General features: G+C 38.7%; 1 protein-coding gene across 11 annotated transcripts in view; it reads left to right on the top strand.

The window, feature by feature from the left end:
• The window catches only part of LOC125233968 (casein kinase I), a 71,947-nt gene that overhangs the window by 21,628 nt on the left and 33,083 nt on the right, over positions 1-17,236 (top strand). For 10 of the 11 annotated variants that reach the window (XM_048140147.1, XM_048140146.1, XM_048140142.1 and 7 more), the window contains 5 exons: positions 5,574-5,684; positions 7,886-8,049; positions 9,220-9,334; positions 11,537-11,656; positions 12,150-12,298. In XM_048140147.1, coding sequence (XP_047996104.1) covers positions 5,574-5,684; positions 7,886-8,049; positions 9,220-9,334; positions 11,537-11,656; positions 12,150-12,298 — 659 coding nt within the window. Of the gene's footprint in view, positions 1-5,573; positions 5,685-6,723; positions 6,876-7,885; positions 8,050-9,219; positions 9,335-11,536; positions 11,657-12,149; positions 12,299-17,236 lie in introns of all 11 variants that reach the window. The other variant, XM_048140148.1, reaches the window with a different exon arrangement.

Consider the following 17,236-nt stretch of genomic DNA (forward strand, 5'->3'; position numbering starts at 1 on the left):
ACCACCTTCTGGCTCCATCATCAGATCCCGAGTACCATCTTGATGTGTCTTATCATCCTGACCGTATTGTAATTTTCACATATTTATCATCATAACGTTGTAATACTTTAACATTCAAACATAACAAAAGCAAATATTTACGGATCTAGGATCAAATTCGTTGGTCGCTGTTTACACACACACAATGCGAGGATAGCCCGTGTATAAACAAGGCGTCCGACCTACACAACGATAAATATTCTCAACGTTCGCGATGAAAACTCGGAGAGCGAAGCGACATACGTCTCACCACCTCGAGCTCCGGCGCGGCACTGAAATCGCAGGCGTCCGTCGCCGGTAAAATAGCGACAGGAAGGCTAGTTTTCAAAAAATTGGCAAAAAATCATGATAAAATATTATAACGACAAATGGATAACAGCAATTTAAGCACATTGTGCAGATTATTTATATACTAAAATAACTTCGATAACATGTAGATTTTCGGAGAAATGATCACTTGTTTCGATGTATTTTCAAGACAAAATTGAGTTCGTTTTACTTTCAATTTCTCAATTTCAAAGGATTAAATGATAAATATTGTTTAATGGGCCTAAAGTACAAGATATTAGGAATTTAAATTTACCGCATTTATGAGAGTGAGCTTATCAAATTGTACATAATAAGAGCTCCGAAATCTGTGCTTCGCGCGGTTTTTCCTAAACGAGCATCAGAAAAAAAATCATTACTAATTGAAAAAGCTTTTTCTTCCATATGTTTTTTAATGAACCGACAGTTAATTAGATGTTCTAACTGAAACAAGTACTTTTACTGTCTTCTAGTATGAGTAAAGTGTACAATTTTGCCGATAAATATTGTACATTTTACAATATATCGCCTTTTTTTGTCATAGCGCTCTTAAGGAGTATCAACAGCTGTCACTTAAACAGTACCTAAAGTGAACCTAAGCGTTAAACATAAAAACAACGGGAAATAATCCACATATTAGTCGCTAGTCGATAACCTTACTAATATTTCTGGACGACTGACATCACAGATGTCATATATACCATAGAGATCAAGCAAACGTATCTACTTAGCGTGTCAAATGAACTCAGTAAAATCCACTGAGTTGTCCGTTTTTACTCGCGGCGTCAATTTTTGTAAGTTGAAGTCAACAAAAACATAAAAAATGCCTCATTACGTGATATTTAATTGCAACAACACAAAAATTATGAACATTCAAGGGCCTGAGACATATTTAAAATCACTAGGCAAAAGAATGTTGGAGATGAAGGTTGATGGATGGAGAGGGAGGGGTAAATCCAAACAACGATGGATGGATTGTGTGAAAGAGGATATGAGAAAGAAAGATGTGAGTGTTGAGATGACGAAAGATAGAGGAGAATGGAAGAGGAAGACGTGTTGTACCGACCCCACATAACGTGGGATAAGGGTAGGAGGAAGAAGAAGGCAAGTAACAACTTCAGTACAAAATCTGACACGCTCGGCCTTTACAAATAGATGAGCTTGTTTCTTCTATCTAAATCTAGTTCTGTGATTGACATCATCAACTGAAGACATCATATGCTATCGTAAAATTTACTCCTTGGTCTGAATACCATCTTTAAGATTTGTAAAAAACGTCTATCGCAAATGATATTCTTGGCCCAATGTTTCTAAACAGGATTTGATTTGAAATTATCACTATTTTAGATAACTGTACTCCTTGTTGATTAACGCGATAACTATTGTCAAGTTGTCACTTATCAGTCAAGTATATTGAGAATATCTATATTTACATGGGTTTTTAATACCTATAATGGGAAATTCCCTCCAAAAATCATTATTGTTAATTCTATAAATTATCAGATAACTGTCGATTGTAGGCTATTCATTCTAAAACCTGCTTCTAAGGTTCACTTGTTCAGTGAAAAACTAAAACCGCTCAAACTTTCACATCCACAATACAGTAGGCTGTAAATAATTCAATGTGACCTGAACATGTGCCTAGTTGCCAAGCAGTAAGGTTTCATTTGGCAGGTGTCTCGGATTACAGGCTGCGTGCTCTGAATTGGATCAAAGTGCGCGTCACTGAAAATAACATTAAGCTACGCACGTGCTTCGCTGTAATTACAACGCTGTGTTCGCTGAGGGCAAATGTGAGGCGGGCCTTGGACTACGAATGAGAGACCTAACAACAAAATTAAAGTTTTTAATAAACCCCCGCCCGACATAGTGCACCGATTTTCATGAAACATGGCTAAGAACACTCCCGACTAACTCAGCTTTCAAACAAAAAAAACTAAATCGAAATCGGTTCATCCGTTCGGGAGCTACGATGCCAGTGCCACAGACAGACACACATACATACAGACAGAAAGACACGTCAAACTTATAACACCCCGTAGTTTTTGCGTCGGGGATTAAAATAAAAACAGACTTTAAGATTAGACAATTTAAGATTAGCAGTTAAGTATATTATAAATACATGTACGTTTCTTAGAAATAAACAGATTAAAATTATTTTTTTTTAAAGGTCTCGATTTTCATTCTCAATAATTACGAGCTTGGGTCTGTGTAGGAAGGAAGAAACGTAACGTGGTTCCTTGTAATTACTATCGCTGAGGGCAAATGTGAGGCGCGGCCCTTGGATTACGAATGGCAGACCAAAAACAGACTCTTTGAGGTCTATATCGACTGTTTAGTTCTCGGAAATTGTAATTTTAAAAAAATGATGAAATATATTCTTATCGGAATGTCGTGTACATTTTTTTAACCCTCGACGCAAAAACAACGGGGTGTTATAAGTTTGATGTGTCTGTCTGTCTGTATGTGTGTGTCTCTGTCGGTGGCATCGTAACTCCCGAACGGATGAACCGATTAAGATTAGTTTTTTTTGTTGGAAAGCTGAGTTAGTCGGGAGTGTTCTTAGCATGTTTCATGAAAATCGGTCCACGATATCGTGGTTTTTTCAAAATTTTAATTTTGTGTTTAGGTTATTTCGTATTAGCTAGAATATTTTTCGGTATTTAACGTCGTTGTATTTTCTTTCAGCTTCGGTGTAATTACTATCGCTGAAAGTAATTTGAGGCCGCGGCCTTAGATTACGAAGGAGAGACCAAAAATCAAGCACTTTGAGGTCTCCCCATTGATTTTCATTCTAATAAAGTACGAGCTTCGGTCTGTAGGAAGAACGCACTTGGTTCAGTGTAATTATTATCGCTGAGAGCAAAATGAGGCGGCGGCGGGCCTTAGATTACGAATGAGAGACCAAATGTATCCTATACCATTCTATATACTAAATAAAACTGTCCAAGTTCACCCCTAAAACACGAGCCACCGAGGGGTGACCCTGACTTGTCGCATAGTATAGGTAGTAGTGTAGCCTCCATCAACCTGATAATCGAAGTGATTTGTGGTCGTCACATAAGTATCCACAGTTACTACGAATCTTCTAGGTCACTCGGACATTTAGGCCGTATTCAAACTCTACAAATCGGATCTCAAATTGAAATTGACTTTGATTGACTTCGCATTGTCTCGATGTCAAAAACGCTATTTTTTAGGTTCGAATGTTGCACCTGGTTTTAATAATAGTTCGTCTCGTGTAGCAGTCGCGATAGAAAATTAAGCATCACGGCTTACGTCGACGTATTACCACTTAGGTCGGTCGCAGAAGTAAGTCATTAACTTGAATCACTGTACTAATGTCCTGTACTGCTCTGATTACCGGTTATACAGGTTGAGCCATCCGAAATCAATTTGACAAAAACTCTAGGCGAGAGTCTTGTACTAAAAAACTTATTAAATACTCCGTTCTGTAGTAGAAAACACGTTTCATGCCATTCTACAAACAGCTGAAATAAAAAAATATAAATACGAGTATAAGCACTTAAACAAGGCCTCACGGGTATGAGGACATAAAGTACGAAAGCCGGACAATATTAGAACATAGCGAAAATATAAACCCTATAGGTTGCACTGTTGATTACGGAAACCAAATGCATGTTCAAATTCTCAGAAGTTATTTAACCTTGTTCCTATATACTAGGTCAACCTTTGCGGCTTCATTTGTTTACGTATAGTCGACCTAGTGTAGAAACAATAGAAGTCTGAATAGTACCATAACAGGCAATTACAGGTTAGTATTGATTGCGTTCAAGACGGCACGGCGACGTAAATAACTTGTTGGTTTGTGGAATGAAAGTGTTTAAAGTTCCCATCAATTATTATAGGCCTAGTCCACACTGACGTACTTTCGAGAAGAACGTCGTCCGCTAGTCAGCTAGCGGTTTTATGGAGACCATGGAGCGAGTAGGTAACGAAAAATATTATGAGTAAGTTGATAGTTAACGGACGCTTGCTACGAATCTCGCCTAATACAATGTCATACGTGTTCTTGTGCACTAATACGAGCTCCTTGCAGCTTCACCTTATTGTTGCCAAAGGTCAGAAATGTTGGTCAGATCTTCAGGTCTCCATGCTATCCTGGAAAATATTTGAAGGCGACAAAACTTTTTTTAATCTGAATGCTTTTGAAGCTGTGTGCGATTAAGTTCGAAGGCGTGAGCACTGTCCCTTTGGGTGTAGTAGTCATGTTCTGAAATAAATAAAAAATGTATTATTCTAATGGTTTGCTCGATCGGACAACTCATCTACATCAGCATTCAGCACTCGACAACGGATCGGAATGTCACCCTTGGTGTGGACTTACCTTTATGAGGTTTCACTATGATTGATTGAATGTTGACTTTGCCAAGTTTGACAATAATGGGCAGACATCATTGTTTACCATGTCAGTCGCAGTTTGATTTTGGTATTATTATGATTAATTTCTGCGAAAAGTTTCAAGTTGATTAAGATCGTTATTGCACAGAAATTAGCAAGTAACTTAAACTCTTCAAGGGTTAAATGTCAAATAGTTTTAGAATATGCGTATAAATCTACATTCCACAAATATTGTGTAATATGTCTTCACGACTTACGCCGTGTCTTGCGTGGGCGACGGTCGCGCGGCCGTCGCGCGACCGTCGCCGTCGCGTCTCATACTTCCATATCGATAAGGTTTGATTTCGTATGCGTCGCATCGCCGTCGCGCGACCATCGCGCGACCGTCGTCCACGCAAGCCACGGCGTTACGCGGCCTCAACGGACTCTGTTGATCTTGAACTCTCGACTGATCTTTTGCTTGGTAAATCTGCAAGTAACATTTTTTATCTCGACACGCACGCTACATATTTCCGGTGTCTTTAATGTTAAGAGCTGGTCAGCAAACTTCTTAATGAAGGTTTGACCTTACTCGGTACGGCGTCAGGTCAGATATCAGCTGTCCGTATGTACTTGTACTTGAATTATCTAAGTAAAAAATATGAACATACTACTTAAAATATCGGGCGTATTAAACGCAATAAATTACCCTAACATTCAGAAATGTGATGGGTCAACTAGTTTTTAGGACTGTTATCTATTTGTAGAACGGACTTGTAATTTACTTTAGAGTAAGATATTCTTAGTAATATTGCTCGAGCATTGTGTGTAAGAGGTAATATTTCTTAATTGTTGTCTTTGTTTCACGTCGCAATTATTTGTTACAGGGAAAAATCTGTACAACAATGAACATGTAGCGATTAAGATGGAGCCTATGAAATCCAAGGCTCCACAACTCCATCTAGAGTACCGATTTTACAAGTTACTCGGTACACATGGTGAGTTCACATAATATTTATTTAAAATTTATAAAAAGGGTGGCCAGGTAGTGACCAAGTTTTCGACTCTGACCTTGATCGGTCGTTGCAGCGTACTGAAATTTAATGTCAAAATAAGGTTGGAAACCGGAAAGGAAATATTGGTCGGAAGTTTTGTTGGCGACCGTCTGGTCACCCCTTTAATTTATTTAGCTTTTACGCAAAAGGTTTTGTACCGTTTTGTCTGTTAAAGCCGTACTATGATGAATTGTTGAAAAACTTATTAGCTAATGAATTAGATTTAACAGAATCTAGAGTAGCTAAAGGCACCCAGACTTATTTAGCTTGCAAGCAAGAAAGTACGAAGAAGATGAAAATCTCTGACTTATTAGATAAATTATGTTCGTAACGGCATCGGCAAATCTCTTATCTAACTCAAACAGCACAACAGCAGGCTTAAAACTTTAGGTATTTTTTAATAAAATTGCAAATATCTTATGTAATGCAAAAAGAATTAAGAGGTTTGTCTTATTTAATAAAAGGGGCTTAAAGGCAGATTACGCATGAGGCAGCTTAGGTACCCAATGTTTCATCGGTGTGTAAAGTCTGGGGAAATTCATGCTTCGTTTTTAACAGCCCACCAACGCAAAATAACGTAGCGCAGTAAGACACCAAACATGCGGTAACTAACTTTGACATTTGATAATAATGATAATTCAGTTACCATGAAATATCTCGCGACATATTTTCGGTGTGCGATATCTTCTCAGCTGTTAAACACGATTGCACGATTTTTTTTCTTAGACTTTGCACATATCATTAACCTTTTGAACTCCAAGAACACTAAACTCGTCGTTACTAGTTGTAGTCGTTTTCAAGTTAATGTTTACATTAGCTCCCTTACGCTCAGGAGCTTGTGACTGGAGTTTATGACAAATAGCGTTCAAAAGGTTAAACTGTGCTAGCATGTTTCGAAGCGACACTATCTGATATTTATTGTTCATGGCGTTAACCTCATTAGGTCCTTATTACACGACACATAACGTAACCATTTGACCAGAGGGTATACCAAAAGTGTATTACCTGGGCACTTGCGGCGGCCGCTACAACGCCATGGTGCTGGAGTTGTTAGGGCCCTCGCTAGAGGACCTGTTCGTGCACTGCGGCCGGCGGTTCAGGCTCAAGACCGTGTTAATGATCGCTATGCAGCTAGTAAGTGCGAGCCCAGACTCGTAGGTAGACACAGACAACCTGAATTAATAGACGAATGATCTTCAGATTTCCAAAGGACATAAGATGATGACGATGGTCAGTTAAGCCGCAGACTGGACACAAGCGGCGTGCGGCGTGACAAGCGACGAATCAAAACCATTATATTGCGCTCGACTTTCGACTCGCAATGTACGAATGGCCTTGATATTCCGCTTGTGAAGCTCCACGCCTCTTGCGGCCAGTCTTGGTCTATGATCAGACTAAAACATCTGGTTACTGGTAGATATTTTCGAATCGGAGTTGCTATTAGAGACATTGTCGGAATGGTCTATCAACGCTGTTACTGATTTTACGTGGCAACTGGTTTAATTAGGAACCACACAGAATACGGTAAAGAGATACCGACACTGAGTAGTAGAAATAAGAATAATAGACACGTGATTTGACGGAAACTATTTCGTGTGTAAACGAGATTTTCCTTTTCAGACTAATGTTATGAGTGTGACCAGTTGCTTTTCTGATTAGCAATTCCAACGGCCCAAAATACCTATACATCGGTCTATTAGTTTAGTTGTCTGTGATAGAAGTCGTTTTCTGACACAACACCGGACGACTTTTGGGCACTTGGTCGCGAGGGCATCTAACCGAGCACAAGGCTGTTGTAACGTGCCGCCATTTACCAACTGGCAAGCTGACTTGCAAATACAGTCTTACCGTTCAAACGAGCCATTCCTTTCATTCTTTAAAAGCCCTATACAACAGATCTTACAAATAATGAAAGGAAAATCTCGCTATAAAACTGAAAGACTTATTGTTGCAATTCAAGACAGGCCATTATATTTATATTGTGTATACATTGAAGCAATGCTCTCGCAGACCTGCAAATTTCTATTTAACGGTGTTGTGTCAACAACAGTATTGTAGTCAAAGCGGTGCGAGAGAATTGCTCTTATGTAAGGTACTGTACTGATGTCATGTTTCCTCCCCTCCCCTCTGCCCTGGCCCTAAAGCCCCCTCGACAGCGGAAGGCATCCCGGAGGTGTACTACTTCGGGCCGTGCGGGAAGTACAACGCGCTGGTGATGGAACTGCTGGGGCCGTCGCTTGAGGATCTCTTCGATCTGTGCGGCCGGCGGTTCTCTTTAAAGACTGTGTTAATGATCGCTATGCAGCTGGTAAGTTATCGCCTGTACACATCTAACTCCCTAGCTCCTATCTTCCTTGGTGCCTGCAACTACCAGATGAATATATTTCCGAAACTTCTGATAGGCTTGAACTGGTTGGTAATCATTGTATTTCTGTTGGCGAGTTGTTTATGAATGATTATCTCTGAATCAGAACGTGTCTACTTTGCGGAAGTCCTTATTCATTGTGTTAGTATTTTGTACCTATTTTTATTAATTTCCTAAATGTAGTTACAGTAAACTTTCCCATATTATGTTATTTCACTTTTAGACACAGATGAATCTTTTTTACTCGAATATGCCTATACTTTTGCTCCGTGGTCGAATTTGCACTCTAGAGTCTTTAGAATGGTGTAAGTGGTATAACATCATTGCTGTGAAAGAGCAACTATTGTGCGCAGAAAAAGCACTTACTCTAGATAGTGCAGTCTAGAACACTTTCTCTAGCTCTACACGAGACGGTTCATCGCAGGCAGCAATGTGTTACAACGTACAATTATGCAAATTCTGATCTTGCAGTTAACTTGCACACCGACTAATTGGATACGTTACTCACTAATCACTTAATGTGGCTCGTTGGCCCAGAGACAAATGAACTACATAAATGTACCGAGTTACAATGTTGTGGAGAATAGTCTTGAACAGTCCTCATATAGTGTGATCTGTTGTTTACATTTTGAAAGTCCAAATTTCAAAGCGTCTGTCATATACTCAATTTCTCATTACGAAATATCCACTTGGGATGTTTATTATTATAACAGTTCACTTGAAAACCGTTGAAGGATGTCAGTAAAATTTTCTGGGGATTTAAGTTGACTACCTACACTGCGAGTTTATAGATTGCTTTGCGGTGGATCAAAATCAAGTATTCGCTTTCTTCTACCTACGCATAGCCGCGTCTCAAAGACTTGCTGAGATTAAACTAACATGTGTAGCTTTAGGGCCTGTTTATATATTGATTAGTGTTAAGTGCGTATTTACACACTTGCTAACACAAGTTGCAAATGTATTAAGTCGCAATAACACTAATCAACGTCAGAATAGGACCTTAATGTGGTCGTTTCTACTTATCAAATAAGTTTTTTCTTAATTTTTTGAGTAGATGTGTCTTATTATTAATAGCTGTGACTGTTTAATAAATATGACATGTATGGATTTCAGTTACATCGTATCGAGTATGTCCACACGAGACATCTAATATACCGAGACGTGAAGCCGGAGAATTTTTTAATAGGTAGAACAGCAACTAAAAGGGAAAAAATCATCCACATCATTGGTGAGTCCTTACAAAATGTTTTAAATATTATCCTGAAATCGGCTGAAAATTTTAAAGTTTTTCTTTCAATTGATTTCTAGTTTAAATTGGGTAAGCGCTCATTCAAAATTAGGTTATCTATATCTTAGATTTGTTATCTGAATATCTAGCCTAGCTGATAGTCGTGTCCATGCAGATGTTGAATATTTAAAGTTAATCTAGTTAAACAACCTGGGCATAAATTGAGAAATACGTAATTTGTTATGAACGATCCCGAAATTATTAGAAAGTGACATTGTTCGACGGGAGCCTATATTCTCTTCTTCATCAATGTAAAAATGCTACTTGTAATAATAAGGTTCATATCAAGTCGTTTCTAAGTTTGAGCGGGATGTCTATCTTGATGATTGCCTATGCATTGTATTATGCCTAAAACTACAATTGCATTGCTGAGCAACACACTGACAAATAAATCATAATAGTGATACAACGAAGTTATCGAAACACGTGAAACGATAACACCGATATCCCTATCTTACGCATCAATACCTTTTCGGTGTCGACCGCAACTGTTTTATCGTACGCATTAGAATCGTATCATTAGGTAACGAGATACAAGTCATACAATCATTTCTTAGCGGTTACGAGCGCGTGCGAGGAACTAGGGCTAACAGTATAACACGACCTAGACATCTGTAATAGAATCTTTTGTGCAAAATCGGGAAATAATTAGGAAGACTCTTGCCTAAATAAGTTATCGGAACACCTGGAATGATAACCCAGATATCTCTATCTTACGCATACCTTTTCGTCTCGACTGCAACCAGCCATGGTTTTATCGTACTCATTAGAGTCATTTATTAGGTAACGAGATACAAATCATACATGTCTTAGCGGTTACGAGCGCATGAGACGAATCAGGGCGAACAGTATAACATGACCTAGAGATCTTTAATAGTGACTGAGCGTTTATGCAAAGTTAGGGAAGAATAGGGAAACTCATGTTCAGATAACGCCAGGAAAATAAACGAAAAAACAAAAAACTGCTGAATGAGCTTCCATTGCTCAGTAGTTATTTGTCTATCGGATACATTTCGGGGAGTGTAAATCTATCCGTACGAAACTCTTTGCTTCGTCTTTTCTGCTGAGAAGGTCTCTTCATAAGTGTTCCCTGAGAAATTTGACCTCGTTTTCTTTAAAGGTCGGATGAATCGGCTACTGAACCGGTGAGCCCCGGTCCCCATTTCTTAAAACTGAAAGTTACAAGTTACAAGCGGAAGTCTCTTTCCAACTTGTCATATTAGACATTAACAACCACTTGTAAATTGTAACTTGTAGCTTCGAGAAATGGGCCCCTGACCATTAAATGGTGTGACTAGACTAAACTGACAGACTGGACAGACTACAACTGCCTTAAAAGCATAAATAGATAACTGACTGTATTGGTTTTGCTCGACCTTAGGTAGCCATCTATAGTATGCGATTGGAACGACAATACAGTGAGCAGAAACATAATCTGCCGGCTGACAGCGAGGCTGCGGTTGAAATCTATTACCCCAACCTATTTGCATTCGTATACGACCCATAATGGAGAATTCCATCAGTCACTTAAACACTACTGCTCGTATTTTTGTACCGACTATTTAAAAATAACAGAGTGAGAAACAATACATAAAACAAATCAAATAGCTTTCTGTCACTAGTAAAATGTTCCGTGTGCTGAAATCTAGTAACATCATCCCTATCTTAGTGATATCAAAAACTCCGCACAGACAGATAAAGTCCAAGAAAAAAACGTATCTCTGAACCATCGAGAGAAATGTACGGTCGCCTAGATGGCGCTACACCTTTGGTTGAATATCGGCTAGATGGCGTTAATATTAATTTATTGACAATTTTAACACATAGCAAGTGAATAATGTGGACCAAATTGTCAAAACTGAGGTTCAAAAGTTTTAAACATGTGCCATTTCACATTTTACTTTGACAGTAATTCTCTATAACAGGTACTCGATCTTCTTTGGTGATAGTATAGAGTCAATAATTCTGACTAAACAATAAAATTCCTTCAAGACTCTAGCAATACATTTTTAGACAACATAAACGCAATAAACTTAACAAAAATACTTGTAACCTAAACGACCTCGTTTACGCTCGGTCACCTAAACAAATCCTTTTTTTCCCAATTTTATGAATTTAAACTAACAATTTGTCTTGTTTCAGATTTTGGTTTGGCCAAAGAGTATATAGATTTAGAGACAAACAAACATATCCCATATCGGGAGCATAAGTCACTCACCGGGACCGCAAGATACATGTCAATAAATACACATTTAGGAAAAGGTAAGAACATAAGTCACTCTCTAAATGAAGATGTTTTGACACACACGCTCCTTTTGTATGACAGAACAGAACGTTACACGTCTGTGGTTATTTACTTATGTAAATTGTATACTTGGTACATTTTGAAAACAATATTTGCCAGTTGTCACTGCAGCTATGTAGGGCCAAACGAGGTATTTCAAAGACACATAGTCATTAATTTGTTTTATAAAATACATAAGCAAAGTCTCAGGCCAAGCTAAGTTGACAGCGATTTTGATAACATATACATACAGTCAACCAATCTGAATCCTAGGCCACTGTAGAACCCTTTCACAGTAAAAGTCAAGCTTTAATAAGGGTAATTACAGATTAAATGTTTCCTTACATATCATTGATGTATGTGATAATCTTAATGTTGATCCGATCAAATTACAAGAGCTGGCTTTTGTACAAGCATTAAATTTCATGTTTTTTGTTTGTGTGTTCTAATCATGTGTGTTTGTATTTCCAGAACAATCAAGACGCGACGACCTAGAGGCTCTCGGGCATATGTTTATGTATTTTTTACGTGGTTCCTTACCCTGGCAAGGTTTAAAAGCTGATACACTCAAAGAAAGATACCAAAAAATTGGTGACACCAAGCGTGCGACGCCTATTGAGGTAAGTACTTTACATAACTATAATTTTATTAGGGCCACTTTCACCAACAAAAGAGGAGGGTTAACCCACCTTTTTATATGGAATTTGACAGATGACAGCCCACTAACCCTGAGTTAAGTCACAGTATAATAAAGAGTACTGTCGTACAGTATGGCCACTTCCGCTCCCCGCTGAAAGCACCGCCCACCCCCTCGGTTACCTGACAGTTACCGCCTGTCAAAAACGCAAACAGTCAACCTGTCATATGTCACTCATACAAGCATGGTACGCGTTCACATAGACGTGCTTAGAATGTGTGCTAGGAACGCGCCTCTTTCATATATTTGATCGCGTGTCCGAGATGTGGTTAAGTGGTTGGTGCAAGTGGGCCTTAATATACTTATGCCTAAAACTTAATTACTAGAAAGTAAAAGTGACAGACAAAGTCAAACAAATTTAACAAAGCGTTTATAGACTAATAGTTCCCTAGCATTTTCCCTGGGAAGCGTGTGCGTTAATGTCTATTTCCATACTATTTTATTTAATAGTAAATCCTTGCCATCATTATTTCCTCCCATAAGAGATGATTTCGGTGATAAAGCTTATCCTGTATTTTCCCGGGACTCTAGCTAGTTATAAATAAAATAAATAAATAAATATTATAGGACATTCTTACACAGATCGATTGAGTCCCACGGTAAGCTCAAGAAGGCTTGTGTTGCAGGTACTCAGACAACGATATAATTTATTATACAATATACAAATATATACATAGGAAACATCCACGACTCAGGAACAAATATCTGTGCTCATCACACAAATAAATGCCCTTACCGGGATTCGAACCCGGGACCGCGGGAGTTATATATCTTTTATTCTGAACTGTAATTTGATTACCGGTTTTAGTTTTCTGAATTTAACCAGTTAAACTGTTTTATTGTTTGCAAACCCGTTTTCACCTCATAAACCAAATATCAAATACTTTACGCGTGATTAACTTAAAGTCGCCGTCAATAGAATTTGTGAACAATGTAAACAAACCTTGTAGTCAAAATGTCTTTAATTTACATCCTAACGCATCAGATACTGGCTAAATCCATGTGTTATTATCAATTCATATCACATTATGATCCTCAACTTTTGAAATAATAAAATTGTGCTGGAATATTGATATTTTATATAATGGTTTGTTTACATTGTTGACAATTTCTATTGACGGCGATTTTAGCTAACGATTAATACAAGTTACAAGGATCAGTATCAACGTTAAGGTCAGCCCACTTATCTTTATCACGTGCTGCAAAGGCGTGTTCGCTTATCGATAGATGCTTCGGGTATCCTAGATATCGATAAAGTAGGTTGACGTCATTTGGTGTTGAGGAATATAAAGGAACGATGTCTGCAGGGTTAGCACATGATGGCCGCGGGAGTATGTCGCCGCGAGATAGACTACCCGTCCTTATGTCATTAATACAGTTAGAACAAGACGTGTGATCTATCTCGCGGCGACACACTCCCGCGGCCATCATGTGCTAGGCCTACTGGTAGTCTTTCAGGATTCTTTATTGCACTCGAGAGGAAACAAAATGGGTTATATTGTATAGATATTTCTTACGCCTTAGTAATACTATTAAGCTGTTGGCCCTGGGTTCGAATCCTGGTAAGGTATATTTGTGAAATGTGATGAGAAGTCCTGGGTGCGTAGCCGAATAGCACAAACGCTCACGAAACCCTCACGAAACGAAACGCTCGTAGATATCTATATCTATCGCTCTTGCGTATTGGCGCGACAGAGCCAGACGCTATCGCGGCGTTTCGTTTTCGTTTCGCGTCGTAGAAATGCCATTCGGCTACGGGGCCTGAGAATTAAAAAAAATCACGAGAAATCCCTCTTCTGAATACCGTATCTCACCTTTCAGTTACACTATTATTTCATAAAGAGGTGTCTTTAAGAACATACTGTTAGAGTAAAAACACCAGGATACCACTATTAATTATACAGTTTATTGAACGGAATCTCAAAATACAAGCTTAGTGACAAATGCTCCCCATGGAAGCTTCCAGTCCGTCTGACGCCCAGTTGACAGCGATGCCTAGGGATGGGGACGCTGTACTAGTGATGTCCTTATAGTCGGCCATCACCTGACCTCGACCTTTCGTCCCGAAAAGGTCACTGCTATGCGTGCTGATGACTTCTGCAGCCAACGCAGGCTGCGCCTCCAACTGGTGGCGGTAGACTTCATCTGTTCATTTGTTCTTTTCTGCGGAGTGAACAAGAACTTTGTATACTCCAGCTACACACCCAGGCCCTGGTTCTTTGGAGTGATTAACTCGAGTACCGTTGGAAACGCCGGTGTAGTTTAAGGCTAACTTACACCAAGATAGGTAATTGGTCTCATTTTATAGTCGAATCAGAGTAATAACATAACTGAACTAACTCAAGATTGCATGACCAGACTAGCCTAGTACAAGTAAGTCAGATCATTTTTTTAACAACTCCACAGCCAGTAAGGCTTTAAAACTATTAAGGTGCGATGGTACGAAAAGTACATGTTTTACCGCCATGATCGATACTATATATTAGTCAAATTAATTATGTAAAATAGATGACATCTAGCGGCGGGCAGGTAATTACTGGTGTACAAAACACCATCTTATATTTGCTTGTAAATAACTTCACCCATCAATACATTTCATTTATTTTCAGGCAAGTATTATGCCATTTATGCCTTAAGTTAAGACTTACGTGAGCGGTGCATTCCAAACTAACCAACCGCTCAATATAATAATGATGATTAGTGTCGTTTAAATAGCAAATACATGGAACAAACTCACAGTTGGCTTCGTCACTGTAGGCTGTGAAGCTCCCCACATGCGCAAGAAGGCGTACAACTCGTGAGAGGTTAACATGACACACCCTATGCGTGATCATAGCCACCTTCCAACACAGCACAAGCTCTTGTTAAGAAGCTCTGTAACATACATGGGAAATACTAAGTTCCTTAATGTAACGAGAACGTGATAGTTTTTCCTTGGAACTAAGCCAGTAGGTGATAGAATCAGTACAACACAACTGTCGTTCAAGTAACATGATAAGGTTACGAGAAATTAATTTACAATTGGCATAGTAGGTGCTCTCAATTACAGATCCGGCTTACATAGCCGTTAAATAATTTAGTAATAAACAATGACAATCAAGATATTACAAAATATTGTAATGTAATTTTTTTTTTCATGAATATATATTAAGCAGAATACATGGCTGTTCCTTGGCAGGACCTTTAACAATCGCTGATTATTTTTTTTCTATCAACATGATAAAATTAATAAATGGTAATAATCAATGTGTACTAGCCACCAATTTTGCTATAAGACAACACACATTACCATATCAAATCTTCATACGCAAGCCACGGTGATACGGCTTCTTTCGTGGCTGTCAGCGCAACGACCGCAGAAGTTGGCCCTTCATGACAAGGTTGTCGCGCAGCCTGTAGCATGCATTCGTTCAGCTAGGCATTCCGAACAGTTGCTCTCTCCGCTCTATTGGAAACCGTAATTTCACCAGCGACCTCTGGAAAGTATGCATGTAAGTGACCCTTTCAAGGTAACCTTGAGATCATTACTCTTTAAGGTCATAAAACATGCTTTTGACAAACAAGGTCTCAAGCTAACCTCTTAAGGATATACCTCTTAAGGACTATATAACACATGATGGCATCTCTGAAGACCTTCATCGCAAATAACAGAAGCAGAACAATCCTCTTAAGGATAGACTATATAGCACATGATGGCGTCTGTAAGACCTACATCACAAATAACAGAAGCAGACCAATCCTCTTAAGGATAGTCTATATAACACATGATGGCGTCTGTAAGACCTACATCACAGATAACAGAACAGAACTAGCCTCGTAAGGGTAGTCTATATAACATATGATGGCGTCTGTGAAAACCTACATCACAATAACAGAAACAGAACAATCCTCTTAAGGAAAGCCTATATAACACATGATGGCGTCTCTGAAGACCTTCATCACAAATAACAGAAACAGAACAATCCTCTTAAGGAAAGTCTATGTAACACATGATGGCGTCTCTGAAGACCTACATCACAAATAGCAGAAGCAGACCAATCCTCTTAAGGATAGTCTATATAACACGTGATGGCGTCTCTAAAGACCTACATCACAAATAACAGAAACAGACCAATCCTCTTAAGGATAGTCTATATAACACATGATGGCGTCTGTAAAGACCTACATCACAAATAACAGAAACAGACCAATCCTCTTAAGGATAGTCTATATAACACATGATGGCGTCTGTAAAGACCTACATCACAAATAACAAAAACAGACCAATCCTCTTAAGGATAGTCTATATAACACATGATGGCGTCTCTAAAGACCTACATCACAAATAACAGAAACAGACCAATCCTCTTAAGGATAGTCTATATAACACATGATGGCGTCTGTAAAGACCTACATCACAAATAACAGAAACAGACCAATCCTCTTAAGGATAGTCTATATAACACATGATGGCGTCTGTAAAGACCTACATCACAAATAACAAAAACAGACCAATCCTCTTAAGGATAGTCTATATAACACATGATGGCGTCTCTGAAGACCTACATCACAAATAACAAAAACAGACCAATCCTCTTAAGGATAGTCTATATAACACATGATGGCGTCTCTAAAGACCGACATCACAAATAACAGAAATAGACCAATCCTCTTAAGGATAGTCTATATAACACATGATGGCGTCTGTGAAGACCTACATCACAAATAGCAGAAACAGACCAATCCTCTTAAGGATAGTCTATACAACACACGATGTTCCACTTCTTAAAGTCTACATCGCAATTAGAAGCAATTAGAATTAGAAGTCTTATGCATATGGTCCGCCTCCGACGGCCTACATTGCATATACCAGTAACAGACC

This window comes from Leguminivora glycinivorella, chromosome 15 (genome assembly GCF_023078275.1).
Source record: "Leguminivora glycinivorella isolate SPB_JAAS2020 chromosome 15, LegGlyc_1.1, whole genome shotgun sequence".
In the NCBI taxonomy this organism is placed as follows: Eukaryota; Metazoa; Arthropoda; class Insecta; order Lepidoptera; family Tortricidae; genus Leguminivora; species Leguminivora glycinivorella.